The sequence below is a fragment of the Aquila chrysaetos genome, chromosome 1, assembly GCF_900496995.4.
Source record: "Aquila chrysaetos chrysaetos chromosome 1, bAquChr1.4, whole genome shotgun sequence".
NCBI lineage: Eukaryota > Metazoa > Chordata > Aves > Accipitriformes > Accipitridae > Aquila > Aquila chrysaetos.
In genome coordinates, this window is record NC_044004.1 from 61,427,100 (window position 1) to 61,442,069 (window position 14,970).

General features: G+C 41.0%; 1 protein-coding gene across 3 annotated transcripts in view; it reads left to right on the forward strand.

Moving 5' to 3' along the window:
- Positions 1–14,970, forward strand: part of TECRL (trans-2,3-enoyl-CoA reductase like) — a 67,027-nt gene that overhangs the window by 3,582 nt on the left and 48,475 nt on the right. For 2 of the 3 annotated variants that reach the window (XM_030026730.1, XM_030026720.1), the window contains exon 2: positions 11,512–11,563. In XM_030026730.1, coding sequence (XP_029882590.1) covers positions 11,512–11,563 — 52 coding nt within the window. Of the gene's footprint in view, positions 1–8,407; positions 8,540–11,511; positions 11,564–14,970 lie in introns of all 3 variants that reach the window. The other variant, XM_030026711.1, reaches the window with a different exon arrangement.

Sequence of the window (14,970 nt, forward strand, 5' to 3'; positions counted from 1 at the left end):
TGACAGTTGGAAAAAAAGCTTCAAAAAGGAGTTAGTAGGGAAAGCTAATTTAAGCCAAGGCTACAACAACCCCATCCATTTGTCCTTAAAAGCAGCATATAAATGCTCAGAGGAGGTACCCTGGGACCGTACTCATGTGAGCAGAGGTATCCACACTGATGTGATGGCAGCCGGGGGACAAAAGGCACCGAGGTTTGGAGGAGAGGTACGAGCAGCCTCCTGCTCTGCGCACTGCCCACGGGAGGGCAAGAGTCCAGGCGTGCGGGTCAGACTGAATGACGGAGTCCTGGGTCTTCCTTCCTTCCTTCCCTCCCCACGCGCCGGGGAGGCAGCGCACTGCATGGCTCGGCTGTACGCAGAGCATCTTGCCTGACCTGAGATCCCCCTACGGCCCAGGGGGGGATTTCTCAGACCAGAAAGGCGTTTACCCAAGCAGGCAAAGGCCTTACAAGAGCTGGTGGCCGAAAGCTGCAATTAGGCAAATTCAGCCAAGAAATTTGGCTCATGTTTTGACAGTCAGTCAAGGGGTGATAAGTTGGGCATCTTGTGGGTGAATCTTCAGTCTCTTCAACATGCAAATCAATACTGCATTTTTTTTTAAGATGTTCTGTTATTGAAACACGAGTCATACAGGTTTCTTGCTCAAGGAGCGAAAGAAGTATTCGGCAAGTGTAAAACAGCGGGTGAGCCTAGATGATCACAAGTCCCTTTTTTCCTCACAATTTATTAATTTCTATGGATGAAATTCCTGTCTGTCTGTAAAGAGGAGAGGGCGTGTAATTAGTGGTTTCTTGTTAGAAATGTTTTAAGTGAGAGAGTCCCAAAATGTCTAAGGATTTTGGCTCCCATATTACTTCCAAAAAGCTATAGAAAATGACAGAACATGCAAAATTCATCAAGTCTTAAAATGAAAGAAAATAATTCCTTTTTGTATTTTTTAACAAATAAGCCACATTTTTCATCATCAGCCGCAACTTATGAAAAATACATAGCTACTCAAAAACTCTTTTACTGGTACATTATTCCAAAAGCCTGATGTAGGTTAGTTTTAAAGTTATCGATGTACAGTGATTTGATTTATAAATGCTGTTAAGGCAACTCATAACTGTTTCTGTTATAGCATTCGTTGTATAATATTTTTTTCTCCAAATTAACTTGTAGTAAAATGTATTTTCCCACAAACATAGTGCAATGTAATTAATTTTGCATGAGTTGCTTTTAACGCAGAAAGTGTTACACAGTATAGTTTTTACAGAATAAATCACCTTTGGGGAAAGCAGCAGAGAAAGCTTTTTCCCATCAAAAGCCTTAGAGCTCAGTAGTTTTGTGCTACATGATTTTGCAAGTTAAGCTATAAGCAGAGGTGCAAACTCAGGTTTTGGCTGCTACGCAGTGGCCCTCCTTTCCAGAAAACTTCTTAAGGCCTTCAGAAGAGAGCTTGCTTGCCTGCAGGAAAGAGCCTCTTCTCTTCGTGTGCTGTAAAGATGATGGAAGCTACTTTCCTACTGTTCCTTAAGCCAGCTCTCCATGCACCCAGTGCCCTTTCCCACTGTAATCTCTTTGGAAAACCCAGTTACTGATAGTTAAAGGTTTATGGTTAATGATATATACTGTAGGAATATTTAACTATATGTTTGTGAGTGTAGACATGCCGTGCAATGCCTACAATGAAAGTCATGTGAACATTGTTATTGTTCTGAAATTAAAGGACCCTTGCACGGGGCCTGTCCTTTCGTTACACATTTTTGTCACGCCCAGCATAACACAAGGCTGCATCAATCCAGTCACTTATATATACAATTCTTCTTGCTGTTAAATATTAGACAGTATATGTATTACCACATCTTTTGCCAAAGATTAATTAGGGCTTATTCTGATTACTCTGAAAGGCCTGTCTGCCTCTGAAGGAATTCACAAATTCACAAGCATTTTTATTTGTAAAGCACCTAAAACAATAGCGTCCTTGTATCTGCTCACTATGGCTTAACAATACAATGCATTTACACTGGCATGACAGCAAAATCAGATACATGCAGAAATGGTATCTGCAGGATCAGAAATCTATTACTCTCACCTGTGGGTTGCAGCTCTGTCACAGAAAGTGAGCAGCCAAGAACAGTCATCACCAGCTCTCTTTTGCATAGTCATCTCTAGCAAATAAATATAACTTCTCACATCATGACTTGGAGGTTAGACATACCACGTTCATTTTAGGTGAGCAAATACAATCATTAAAGTAGGCAATGAAACTCTACAAAGGAACTCTTTGCAGTACCAGGACATTGCCTTTTACATCATACTCTCCTCATTTGCTTCATTCTAGGGAAATATAGTAAAGAAGTCCTTTCCCAGGAAAGAGATTAATATTTTCATTGCCTTGTATAGTCTTTTTTTTCCTAAATCTTGCAAATATAATATTTCACTTCACAGAGCTCTATATTCTTCCTTGTGGAGAATGAGCAGAACCTGTGCACTTCCACAGCGGCCTTATTTCATGCACAGGATTTTTAAGATCATCACCTTTCTCACTCAAGCAATCTGTCATTAGAGATGTCCTGCCTCTGATGCCAAAGATGCCCAAAGCGACTGAATAACCAGCTATGTCAAAGGAGGGGTCTTCCATGGTAAGATCACACGTTGATGCTGAGGCCACAAACTAGGGATTCCCACAGCAATACTGGTGAAGGAACACGGACACAAAACTAGCTGGACATAGGCTCCTTGCTGTGGAAGTCCCCTTTTTTACTTCCTTTTGGAAGGAGGATTTCATGGTGTCTTGTGTCTTTTACTGTGTGTTTTCACAGGATCCAGCACAGGGGGGATCTGGTCCCTGCTGGGAGGTGCTGCAAGAAAATACATTGCAGTTACAAACATGTTATAAAGTCTATGTGTTTTCTTGCCCATAAGAATTGAATCTTATGCCTACCCTGCCAGTGCTGGAGGGGATGACAGTAGTATTTTCTTCCTCAGTTATTAGTTACACCTGGTAAAGTAGGTAAACATATTCAAATTCTGTTGAAGCAATGCATTACACTCATTTTTTCCTGCTTTACTAGAAATTCACATCATTTTAATGTCAATATAGCTACAGATACTTTCAGATGAAAAGAGGCAACTAGACATATTAATTTCTACTTGCTCTTTGCCATCACCATTCTTGTTTCAATATGGCTTTTAAAATGGAATACCTGGAAAAATGGCCTTTGATTTATCTAGATGAGAGAGACTGGGGAAGGGAGAAGCTGGTAACTTTAGGGCATTTAGCATTTGTGAAGGGATAATTTAAAGAATTGTGGAAGATACTACAGAAGACTAATGCTTCAGCTGATACTAATTTTCAAAGCTTAGAAGTGCCTTTAAATACATCTCTTTTATACATCTCTAATTTTAGATAGAAAATTCTAAGCCTGTGGGGAAGAAAGAAAGAGTGGAATACAATAAATGATCCAAAAAATTAAAGGTTGATTCAAAGTTCAGTGAAAACAAGAGAATGAATTCTTGAGGCACCAATGGTGCTCCAGCTCTTCATGAATATAAGCCTTTCTGGTCAACAGTAAAAGCCAGCTATGCTCCCAGAGCAGTGAATATTGCCAAAAGTGTATCTGTAGAGACAGATTCCCAGCCAGTGTGAAAATGTCCTCTTTCCCAACAAAGTTATGACATTTTACCCCAGCTGCAAGTTTGCCTTATTGCATCAAAGGTAATTCACAGATTATTGCAAATTATGAGTGTACTGGAGCAATATAAGACCATAGGGAGCTGTAGGTATTTTGTTACTCTAATAGTTAATCAGGACAACCCATGATGGAAATTTAGGTGTATAATGGCATCTCACATAGGCATTATTGTAGCATTAAAATACTGCTGCCCATGACTTATTGGTCCATCAGAACATGCTCCGGGTTCTTTCTGAAATCAGACCTGTGATTCTTCACAAAGTACCTAAGCCATGTAGTAACGGATCTACAAATATCTGGCAGTATATATTAATGTTATCATTATAACATATCTGCCTACATTTAAACAATTTTGGATTTTAAAAAGTCCTTAAAATGCAAGCTTTCCTTTCTTAATATATACAGCTCTTGTGCTACAAGAGAACAAATTGTGGCAGTCAGAGAATCTCTACCAGAAGTACAGCAAGCATCTCTTTGTTGCACTTGGTATTGTGAAAAGTACTTAGATTTCCAACTGACCTGATGATGTCTAATTGTTCTCATATATCACCCTTGTTTCTTCCCATTCCTTTCTGCTTCTCAGCTTCATACTTCCCCTCATCGACCACAGGGGGCTTGCTGTCTCTCCGTCTTTCCCTGCCTGCTCTCCCCAACATAACTTTGGACCTACTGGCCAAATTTAAATACATCTGGAAGGGGGGGAGGGAGGAAAAAAGGGTCAAAAGATTACTTAGTTCCAGCTTGTCTAATGGGAACCGGTGACTGGGTAGGGTAGTGTTTCAGAGCAGGGAGCACAGGCAGAGTGCAGCCTTCACCCCTGCTGTATGCCAGTACCCAGCTGTCAGCTCAACATGCACATTCTGACTGGGCAATCAGCAAGTGCTTGGCAGCAAAACATGTTTCTTGCCTACTGGAAACACCATAGGAGACAGGTAAAGGATATGGGGTGGCTGGAAAAGGCTTTGAGGTCCTTTATTAGTAGAAAGTAAGGCTTTATTAGCCCTGCTACTCATAGAAACTCTCGTTTTGCCAATACATGTTCTCCTGTGAATTCTCTTTGGAGCTGGTTGATCTCACTCTCGCTTTTTGTTTTCATATAGTCCCCCAGATAGTTTGTGACCATCCTGTGCTAAGTACTGGTTGAGTTTCTTGGGTGCACTGCTTGATTTTAAATGTTAGCAGCCTGCATAGGTATAAAAAAGCAAACATAAACCTCCACAGCCATTTGCTAGAAAAGGGAAGACAAATTCAGCGAGATTTCACAGCTAAGCTATATATTTAATCTGTGCTAGGACTGGCAATCAAACTCCAAACAAAACCCTAAACCTCACTTTCTTCCTGCAAGGAACTGGTCAAAATTAATTATTTTTTTTTTAAAGTGCATATCCCAAATGTTGTTTTCTTTGCAAATTACAGTGCAAGAAAAATGAGTCTTGAATTTTTGATGAGGTAGAATTTGGGAAAGATGGTATTACAAATTAATTTTGGAATATTTCAATCTGTTATGACACAATAGATATTTCATTTTGAGTGCAATTTATTTTACAATTTAATAGTGATTTAAATACATATTATTTCCTATTGGGTTATTTTCCATGGCATGAGAGCCACGTGTTATATTATTTTACACTATCATGATTGATGTGTCATAAAATAATGCAAAAGTAATGAAAGTTCCATACCAATGAGAAATAAAAAGAAATGGAAATAACACAATGAAATGAATTTTTAGCATGTTCCTGAAGCAGGATTTAAAAACAAAACAAAACAAAACATTTTCTATTTCATTTTTTAAGTTTGAAGTCAATACAAATTTACACATCCAGAGTTTTGCCAGAACAATTCCATTTCCCTGGTAGAAGAGTTTTGTGACAGAGGCTTCCTGACTGGTTCTGCTGTTAAGCTCTCAAGGTGAATATGGCAACCTTACTCAGTTTCCTTTAACAAAAGGTCAGAAGGCACGGAGGCGTACCAAGTCTAATCAGATTTGCTCAGAAATAGGTGAACGTGGTGAATTTTGTAAATTGAGGGATGGCCTGCACGCCTTCTGTCTGCTAATGAATTGCATTCTCTTTGCTTCCACTCTCATCTTTAGCAGAGGGAGAAAAAGCTCTTTCTGGGGTCTGACACTTTTTCTGAAAATTTCTTGCAAAGGGAGAGGATTTTTTTTTTTTTAATAAGTACTCAGCAAGCAGTGCAAAAACAATATAACATCTTTAGAGACAAACTTGGCTAGTGTAAATTGACATGACTGCACCCAGCAAGCATGTGGTTATGTGTATTCTTAGATAATTTGACCCATAGTCACTGGAAATATTAGTCAGTTGGATTGTCTCATATGCCAAAGTTCATGTGACCACATAATAATCTAGGAGACTTCTAAGTGATATGGCCCTCTACTCACATATACTGGAACCGACTTGAGCTAAAACCATAGTTCTGAATATATCCAGTTTCTGGAAAAACTGGCTTGAGATCAGAGCTAGCTGTTTGGTAGGCAGTTCATTGCAGCCTACAGAGTAAAATATCAAATTCTGTGTAAAGCCTTTGTGTAGCTGCTGACAACGTTTGTCTGTATGTAGTTACTTCTATGTCATCTCCACAGTGAGCTCATCTATTTATATCTCTTCGGACATGACCAGCACACTGGTTCACCAAACTAACAAGAGAGCAGTGTGGGACACACTGAGGAAGGTTACAGTAAAACAGTACCCGATTTTTAATACTGTCTTTGAAAATTAACAATAAGAAAAAGTAATCTGATCTAAAAGCCAAATTCACAAAACACAGACATCAATTAGAACAGGTGTTTTCCCCGATTAACTTTCTGTGAAATGCTGCTGATTTCTAATAATACAGCATGGTCCCAAAGCAAGGACAGGGTGCAAAAGCAGTAATGATGAAGTATTTGTTGAGTGCTGAATTTGGAAATTACCTGGCTTTCCCATTAGCTGGTTATCTGTTTTGGAGTCAGATCCTCAGCTGCAATAAGCTGATGTCACCCTTTTGAACAAATTTACCCAAGCTGAAGATGGAGCTGTCTGTGGTTAATGAGCAGCAGGAGTGGCAGAATTTCTGAATTCCTGCAATTACAGAAAATGACTGCCTGTTGGAAAGTAGGTGACTCAGCAGTGCAGTGGTACTGACATGTCACAAAGAGAAAAAATATTCAAAGGGAAATATTGAATGAAAGATCAGTTGTTTGCTAAAATTCTATTATTCAAATTCTTATTGATATTCTGCTAACCTCTAACCCCTAAAATAATTCCTTAGTGCAAGAACTGTGTGATGCAATTACATACAAAGCACCAGATTTGTTATAATTCCTTAACTTACAAATGTGAAAGAGGTATGAAAGTGGATAACTACCTGATTAGCTTGCACCCACAAAAGGCAGTATTAAGTTCCCATAATATCTTCCACTTAGTGCTCTTCCTTGAGTCGTAGCCTAAGTAACTAATACAGTATTTTAAATCTTAAGAAGAAATGTGATGCTTTGTGCACTGCTGCATAAAGGAAGGATAGAACTGGAATGGATGACCCAGAAGGTCCTTTCATTCTTGAATTCCTAAGAAATGAAAAGTTGCCTCGAATGGAAAAGTAAAAGTATTTTTGCTATGAAGGTACAGGAAGAACAGGATTTGAGGTTTTTAAATCATCCTTTTCTCAATGAGAAGTGTAATGAACGCAACCCACACCTGTAAAATCTGCATTTCTTCATAACATTTTTTTTGTGGAGAAAAAGTAGTCTTGAAACTTATACATGCTAGAAACTTACCAGAAAGTTAACTATATTTAAAATCTGGTGTTAGACTACAAGTTAAGAAGTTAGAGGGAAAACTGGCTTGACCATCAAACATAGAAGATATGTGCCAAGTAAGAGGTGTTTTTACAATGAAATCTGTCTTGTTTTAAATAAACTAGGGGTGGTCTTTCACTCTGTTTTCCCTTGAAAAGGGAAAAGTTGAAAAGTGCTGAAATAGAGGAAAAGGAAGGTTAGAACACTTTCAGAAATAATTTAAAAGAATAAAAGGAGAGTAAGACTAATAATTACAGTGAAATGTTCCAGGGTGTTTTATTCAGTTAGTACAAAGGGTAATAAGAGCAGATGCTGTTCCAGTCCTTACAATTCTTTAGCTTGTATTGATGCACAATGAAAAGAACAAAAGATAATTAATGGTCTACGAAGAGGACACTCTTAGCAGTAAGCTGATGTCTCAGCATCCATCTTCACATTGATCAATATTAGAAACTATAACTTCACTGGTTGTTTTATGAGGCCTTTAAAAAAAAAGGACACAGAATTATCAAGATCATAAAAAAATGTATTTCATTCTTTTGTGGCTATAGCCTCATTATTCTGCTTGGGAAAGGACACTGTGATTCCTTTATGCCATAGCCCATTCTGAAGCGGAAGGTATTTGTGTTATTTTTCAACTTGCTATCTGTGTAGCTTGTCTCAAGTGGAAGGCTCCTTCTCGAAGCCAGCTGGCCCATAAAACAAATGTCTTCCTGCCCTCCCGGCTGGATGTGTGCTCCAGGCCTTCCCTGGGCAGATGCAGCCCGGACAGCGTGGTGCCATGCAGAGCTGCCAGACTGCGACTAACCCACCAAGTATGTGCTCTGCCTGGGCCTGAGCTGGCAGGATTTAAACCAGCTCTAGCCTAAAGCAGCTTGGATGTACTCCGGCTCAGCAGTGCTCTTGCTAATGAGCTCTGCCTCTCTCAAAGGTGCGGTGCAGAGCACAGTCCCTCCCAGCTGCAGCTACGCGGTTCAAGCACCAGCTTTGGAGGTCGGGGAGGTGGTGCCTGGAGGTTCACGTCACGCCACGTGGATACGCTCACTGGTATGGCTCACTCATTGTAAGCGCAGATCCTGGCAGGCGCTTTGTAACTTTTAAACACCTGAGGCATGTGAATGGTTCTATAGGTAGACCTAAACCACAAGCTTATAATAATTTTTTGACAGCTAAATTTAGGTGACCTCAATCCCATGGCTGGCATAGCAGGATTTGGAGGGGAGAAAGAACTGAAAGCCTCAGGTTGAAAAATGGGAGAGGGGTGTAAAGGTAAAGTTGCTAGGAAGGGCTGGACTAGAAATTTTGCACTGATTGAAGGCAGCGCTGCCCTGAAGTCAACACATACTCAGGCGTGCAGGAGATGGAGACCATGGGCTCTGTTTTGAGCCAGCACTGCTCTGTGAGTGTGCTAAGCTTAACAGTCTTTCAGCTTCCCTTGACTTAATCAGATGATCAGCTCTCCAGAGCACGGGTTGGCCCTGCATACTCCTTCCCAGAACCCGGCATGGTGAGATACCGATCTCCTGTAGGGATGCAGGCCCTGCAGTAATGCGGCTTATATTGTATTTAGAAAGCCAGATCATCCTCCATCACGTTGGAAAAGACCATCCCTGTCCTTGAGCTGCCAATGCCCTCTCTGAAAACCTGTACACCTGCCCTGCGCTAGGACACATGACAGATTTTGGTCTGCAGTCTTGTGCGCCACGTAGTTGTTGCCAGCTAACAGCACTTGCATCCATATCTGACGGATTCTGGGCTCCAGACCTCACAGGTGTGAGAAAGCAATTTCAGATATTTTTAGAGGTTTTGAAAACATAACCCCTCCGTCTCCTGTATTCAAGTGCACAGCGGTTATGCACGTTGCAAGAAAAGGCACATGTAGACTATGGGAGATGTGCTGTTCTACTGGATGTTACGTGGAATGGCTTAAGTGCAACGAATACAAATAAAATATTTTCTTTCCTGTTTGAACTGAGAAAGGTAAGATGGCTTCTTCTATTGTTCCCTGTAGCCAGGAAGAAAAAGGACCCAGCTGGCATGAGGAACTCAAAGGGCAATGTCCCTTTCCTGGCCCAGTACTGTTCAACATAGTTTGGGTGCAACACAGACCTTGGTGATGTTGGTAAGGGGGAAAGGGTACATCCTTGGTTTCAAGGGGCCCAGCCTTTGATTTGGGTGGAGTTGGCATCGCTCAGCAGGCACATCAGAGAGACAAATCAGGGTTTAAGTAGATGTTCACTTACAGCAGTTTCTGCAAATAAGGACCTTTCCAATGCCCAGTAAAACCCTCTGTAACTGTGGAAAAGAAAGGGTTCTCATCAAAACCCGAAGGAAAAGCTAGGAAAAAAATCTGAACTTTACATACCATTTAGCACAGGTATCATTTTACAGCTTTAGATCATTGAAATCTGTATTGAGCTCTCTGCCAGTTCATATTATTACTGGAAACAAGTTGGCTTATTACTAAGCACTAGTGGCACATATATTGTATATTTGCGTGGGGTGTCAAATTATATAAGAGCAAAACTTTTCTGTCTGTACTGATTTGTTGCTTTTGAGTCAGCAGTTTTATTTTCTTACATCAGTATTTCTCCAAACTCAGTCTTTTCAACAAAACAACCTACGTTAAGGTGCTGACTGATCTCTAGTAGCAGGATTTCTTATGTTCTTCTCTATTTTTTTCATGGTTATTGTCACAGTTCACTAATATCACTAGTAAGTAAAATAGATATATAGATAAACATCACCAATCACACTTGGAAGAACTGGGGCTACAGGCTAAAGATGGTGCCAAGAACTAAGCAAGGCTCAGTAAGTTGATTAATGCTTAAGTGTATGAGTTCTAACTAATGCAATGAAACAAGAATTGGATTGCCCAGCAAACCCCATAGAAATCTTTAGGTGGGAAGAGACAGACAAGCTTCTGCAGAGCAGAACTGTTGTGTTCCTGTGTAACTGCCAAGGAGGCTGTGTCAGGAAACTGCCACATTCTGGTTAGACTGAGGGAAGCTGGAGATGAGGTAAATGAGGTAATGAGTGCCTAGCCAGGGAAAATGGTGCCATGGCTGTTTCCTTACCTCAACCCAAAGAAATTCTGCTGCTCCTCAAGATTTTGCTATATGTCACCACCACTTCATACTGGTATTAGCCTATGCTGCACAGGTGCCTAAAGTCTCCAGGGAAGGTGTTTTTCTGCATTCTGCTGTCTGACTGCAGCAATGAGGTCTCTTGCTAGAGCCAAAGCAGATCCCTATAATTAAGACACAGTTCAATTTAATTCTCAGTCTCTGTGCTTAAATGAACAATATAGAATATTAAATCGGTGTCAACTGCAAAGGGATGGTCTTGTTAAAGACCAGACCCCCTTACCTCTTGCCACCTCAATCTCAAGCTCAACATATTACTTCCTGAAGTGTTCCATTGCCTTTTCTTGTAAATGTAAGGTACTTCTAAGTCTTTTGCTCTAGTAAATTCTGTGTTTCTCAGATACTTTGTACAAAGTGTATTAAGAAATCAATATACATAATAAAATAGAGCCTAAAAGGCCTCCAGACTGCCATCTAACACTGTGACACCTGAATTGCTTCAGTGCACATCAACAACAGCATGCAGAAGCAAACTCATTTCAGGCAGAAAGGATAGAACCTGCCCCTCAGAAAAACCCTTTCATGTCTCTGAGAGAGGCGCCCCAGCATGCTTGAACCTAACTTTAAACCTAACCCTTCAAGTTGTCCCACTGGTTTGATCTTGGGGGCAGTTATTGCCTCAAGCAGGGCCAGCAGCTTTCCTTCTTGACCTTTGGGATTTTACCATTCCATTGGCCAAGTGGAGGTGGTCCAGGTAATGTATAAATCAAAGGTGGACAATCCTTAATAACATATCAACATGTGAGAGCAAATTTGCTGATTTGCTTCATTATTGCCTAAGGAACTTGTAGACAAATTGAATCATCTTGGCATTAGAAGAGGGGAGAAGGGATCCTCCAGTGAAGAAGACAGAAAAACTAATCTGCATGCGTTCTGTTTTCTTTTCCAGGTACCTCCATCATCCACCCTTCTTGATGTGAAACACAAATTTCACAAAGCATGTAAGTACTATGGCTAGCAGGCTGGAGGCATGGTTAGAGGCCTTTCAGCTTGGAGAAATTGACAAATTTATTTTTCATGAAATCTCACATGAAAGCTGAGACTGGCTTGACAGCTCCAGTGCTAAATAAGAACAGTGTTTGGACTAAGTTTCTACTGTAGCTATCACAGAGGTGAGAGGCTGGAAGGAGAGGACTGCATAATTTATCACTGCCAGCCCATGAGCGGCAATACTTTTCTACCCTCTTTTTAACATTACTCAGTGTCAATTCAAGACCACAACTGCATTTGCCCTCTCAGTGTTATATTAGATAAGCTTCGATAACATTAGACTGTTTCAAGCTGGCCATAAACAGACCATGTAGACCAAACAACTACTGTAGTGGGGAGCTAGAGCGCAGAGCGATTAAATGACTTACCTGGGATCGTGCAGGCAATCTGGCAGACTTCTCAACTGACTCAGCCATGTCCAGTTCCTTAATGGTCAGGACAACCTCCCTGTCTTCTAGTACCACTTTTTTTTTGTTTTTCATGTCCATGAGTAGGGGAGAAAATAGTGGAGGAGAGGGTGATTTTTTTACGTAGACTGCAGATACGGACCTTGTACATGAGAAGAGATGAGAGCAATCATTCTCAAAAATCTCTCTTTTCTTCCTGCCAGAGAACAGAGCAGTTTTAGTGGATGCTTCCTTTCTGCCTCCTTCTCACCACACGCCTCTAGCCCTTACTAGAGGGAGGTGGTTGAAAAAGTGGGAGAAAGAGCAATGAAAGTAGCCAAGTGCCAAAGTTTGATAGCATTTAGCTTTATCCACTGAATTGCTGGCCAGGATTTTGGGGAGTGGGGCCAAATGTACCTGAAACCTACAGGATGTATATGTGTGTATAGTGTGCCTTGAGTTCTGAAATGACAAAATACTGCTGTATTTGTGTTTCCAGAGATCCTAACTGTGCCACACTTGTTCCTACACTGAGAAATGTTTCTCTCGCTTCTGCCTGTGGGAAGTAAGGTGCTACTTGTGATGAGGACTGGTAACCTTGAGTGTCACTCATGTTTGAGATGTGCAGGTCTATGCAAGGCCTATTAACTTGAACTGGACTTCTTAGAACTGCAGAGGTATTTAGTTGAGCAGAAAAAGGTGCAACAGGAATTGAGGGTTGGAAGTGAAGGCCAGAGAAACTCAAATTGGGAATGAGGTATTTGGTTCCAAGAGGCAGGACGGTTTACTCTTGGAGTAAGCATCTTAGATGATGGGCTTTCATTACTTTTACAAGAAAGGGTGTATTCAACTAAAGGCTAGATGCCTTTTGCAAAAAAAAAGGTTTAGTCAGACACTAATACTCTGAGTTCAGAGTAGGGTAAGTAGAAGAAATATTATGCTCTTCCTCTGTTGTTAGAATTTTATAAAAAACCAAAGCTGAAGGCTTCTGTGGTTGCACAAAGGTTCAGTTGATAAAGCAAAAGGCTGTTGACCTAGACTGCTGTAAAACTACTTGTTTTCACTTCCTGTAAGGGCTTGTAAAATGCAAAATGGTAAAAGTTCAAAAATCCCACAGCTGCATATGAAAAGACTGAGCGTGAAAGTTTTAATATTTCTATAAGAGTATGTCGTCCCATCAGTTTGTGAAACGCAGTGCATTTCTGCCTAGACTCTCTTAAATCAATTGAAACTGGATTTATACTGATGCAGCTTAAATCAGTTGAAGATCACTGGCACAAAGGTTTATGTCAATTTAACTGTAATGAGGTTTTTAATAGATTTGGGCTAAAATGGTGCAAGTCTGTGTATAAGACATTTTAATGGTGCCTGTTTTCATATTTAGAGGCATCTTACTCCTCAAATACTCCCGGTGATGTAGGTGGAGCTGAGTATAAAGGAAGACAGTAAGCAATACAACAAAGCATGATACAAACTGTGAACCGCAACTCTGACAGTACAGTGTTTTATAGCACATGGAAGGGCTGGCCTGTGCATTCAATGCTTTTTCAGTTCTCAGTTTTTTATGCCAATTCCTCCCATTCCCAGGAGTACACCATATCAGTGTCCCATGTCCTTTCTTCCCATTCCAGCTCTTTGCTTTGATCTCTCTTTTCCAGTTCAGCCTGGATATTGTTGTCTCATGAGGTTCTCCCCTCCTACTCCTTTCCCACTTGCGAAGAACAAACCTTCACTTTTTTCTCTTCATATAGTTTGGAGGATGACAGCTAATAGGATACAGTTCTTTTAGGCAAGAGCTGAGAAGGGGCTGAAGCTGCTCTGTGGATGCCTTTGGTTAGCATGCTATTTTGTACTAGCTCATGCATTCATTTCTGTCATTTCACGTGTGCCAGATTCACATGTTCCCCTATAATCTCTTGCTAAAACGCACTCCTACGCACACCCCCTTACAGTCTCCCTGTCTTCATACATTCTCCTTTGATCACCCATGCAATTAAGCTTTCTCCTCAGCTGGTATCTTGTCAGCCCTTCAGTGAGAGGAAGCCCTGTGCAGCAATTTCACAAGCATCATGTCTGTCACTGATCAGTGTTCACCGCCTGATTCAAGAAAGGAGGAAAAAGTCTAAATTATGAATTGCAGCACAGGAGGCTGTTAATCATTAAAATAAAAGAAATGGGATGCAAGTGACGGATAACGTGCTACTGTTAAGTAGTTTCTAAGTCAGTCAAACAGTAGTTTGGATCTGTGTTTATATGAAAGGCAGAATATGGACTTAGAAGGCCAAGAACAAATACTGAAATACTCCTCAGCCCTCACTTCAGCAAAACTGTCTCTGCTGAAACAACCTTGGCAAAACCTAACCCTGTGCTTTCTGTGGCACTGAGTTCAGGGGCACAATCCCAGTTTTATCAGTGGAGACTTGGGGATCTATGAGCTCTTAGTGGAGAATAACCATTTAAGAAAAACTGCCATTTCCATGGGAATTCAAAGGCTTTCTCCAGACTGAAGACCGCTGTTTTGAACTGGCCCCCAGTCGCTGTAGCCACTGCCCCTGGCAGGGACTGGCAACACCAACCAGGGTCGGCAGAGAACAGCAGTTCCCCTGTTGCAGCCTTCCAGCCATCAGCTCTGCAGGAGCTTTCTGTAACAGATGTTAGATCCAGGCTGTCATGCTTAATAGCAAACATCACACCTGCCCACCATGAATCTGTCTAATCCTTTTTAAACCTACTTACAGTTTTGACCTCAGCAAAATCCTCTGGGAAGGAGCTCCACAGTATAAGTATGTTGTGGACAGATATCTATACTTCTACTGCTTGATGTTTTGTGCCTGAAATTGAGTGGCAGCTGAGTGCCTGGGTGTTACTGGCCATCACACCGTATTCTGTAAGGTATGATCAAAGAAGCCTCACTCAAATTGGTGCTGTGCACTAGGTGACTTTACTACTGTTTTCCTCATTCCTTTGGCTAG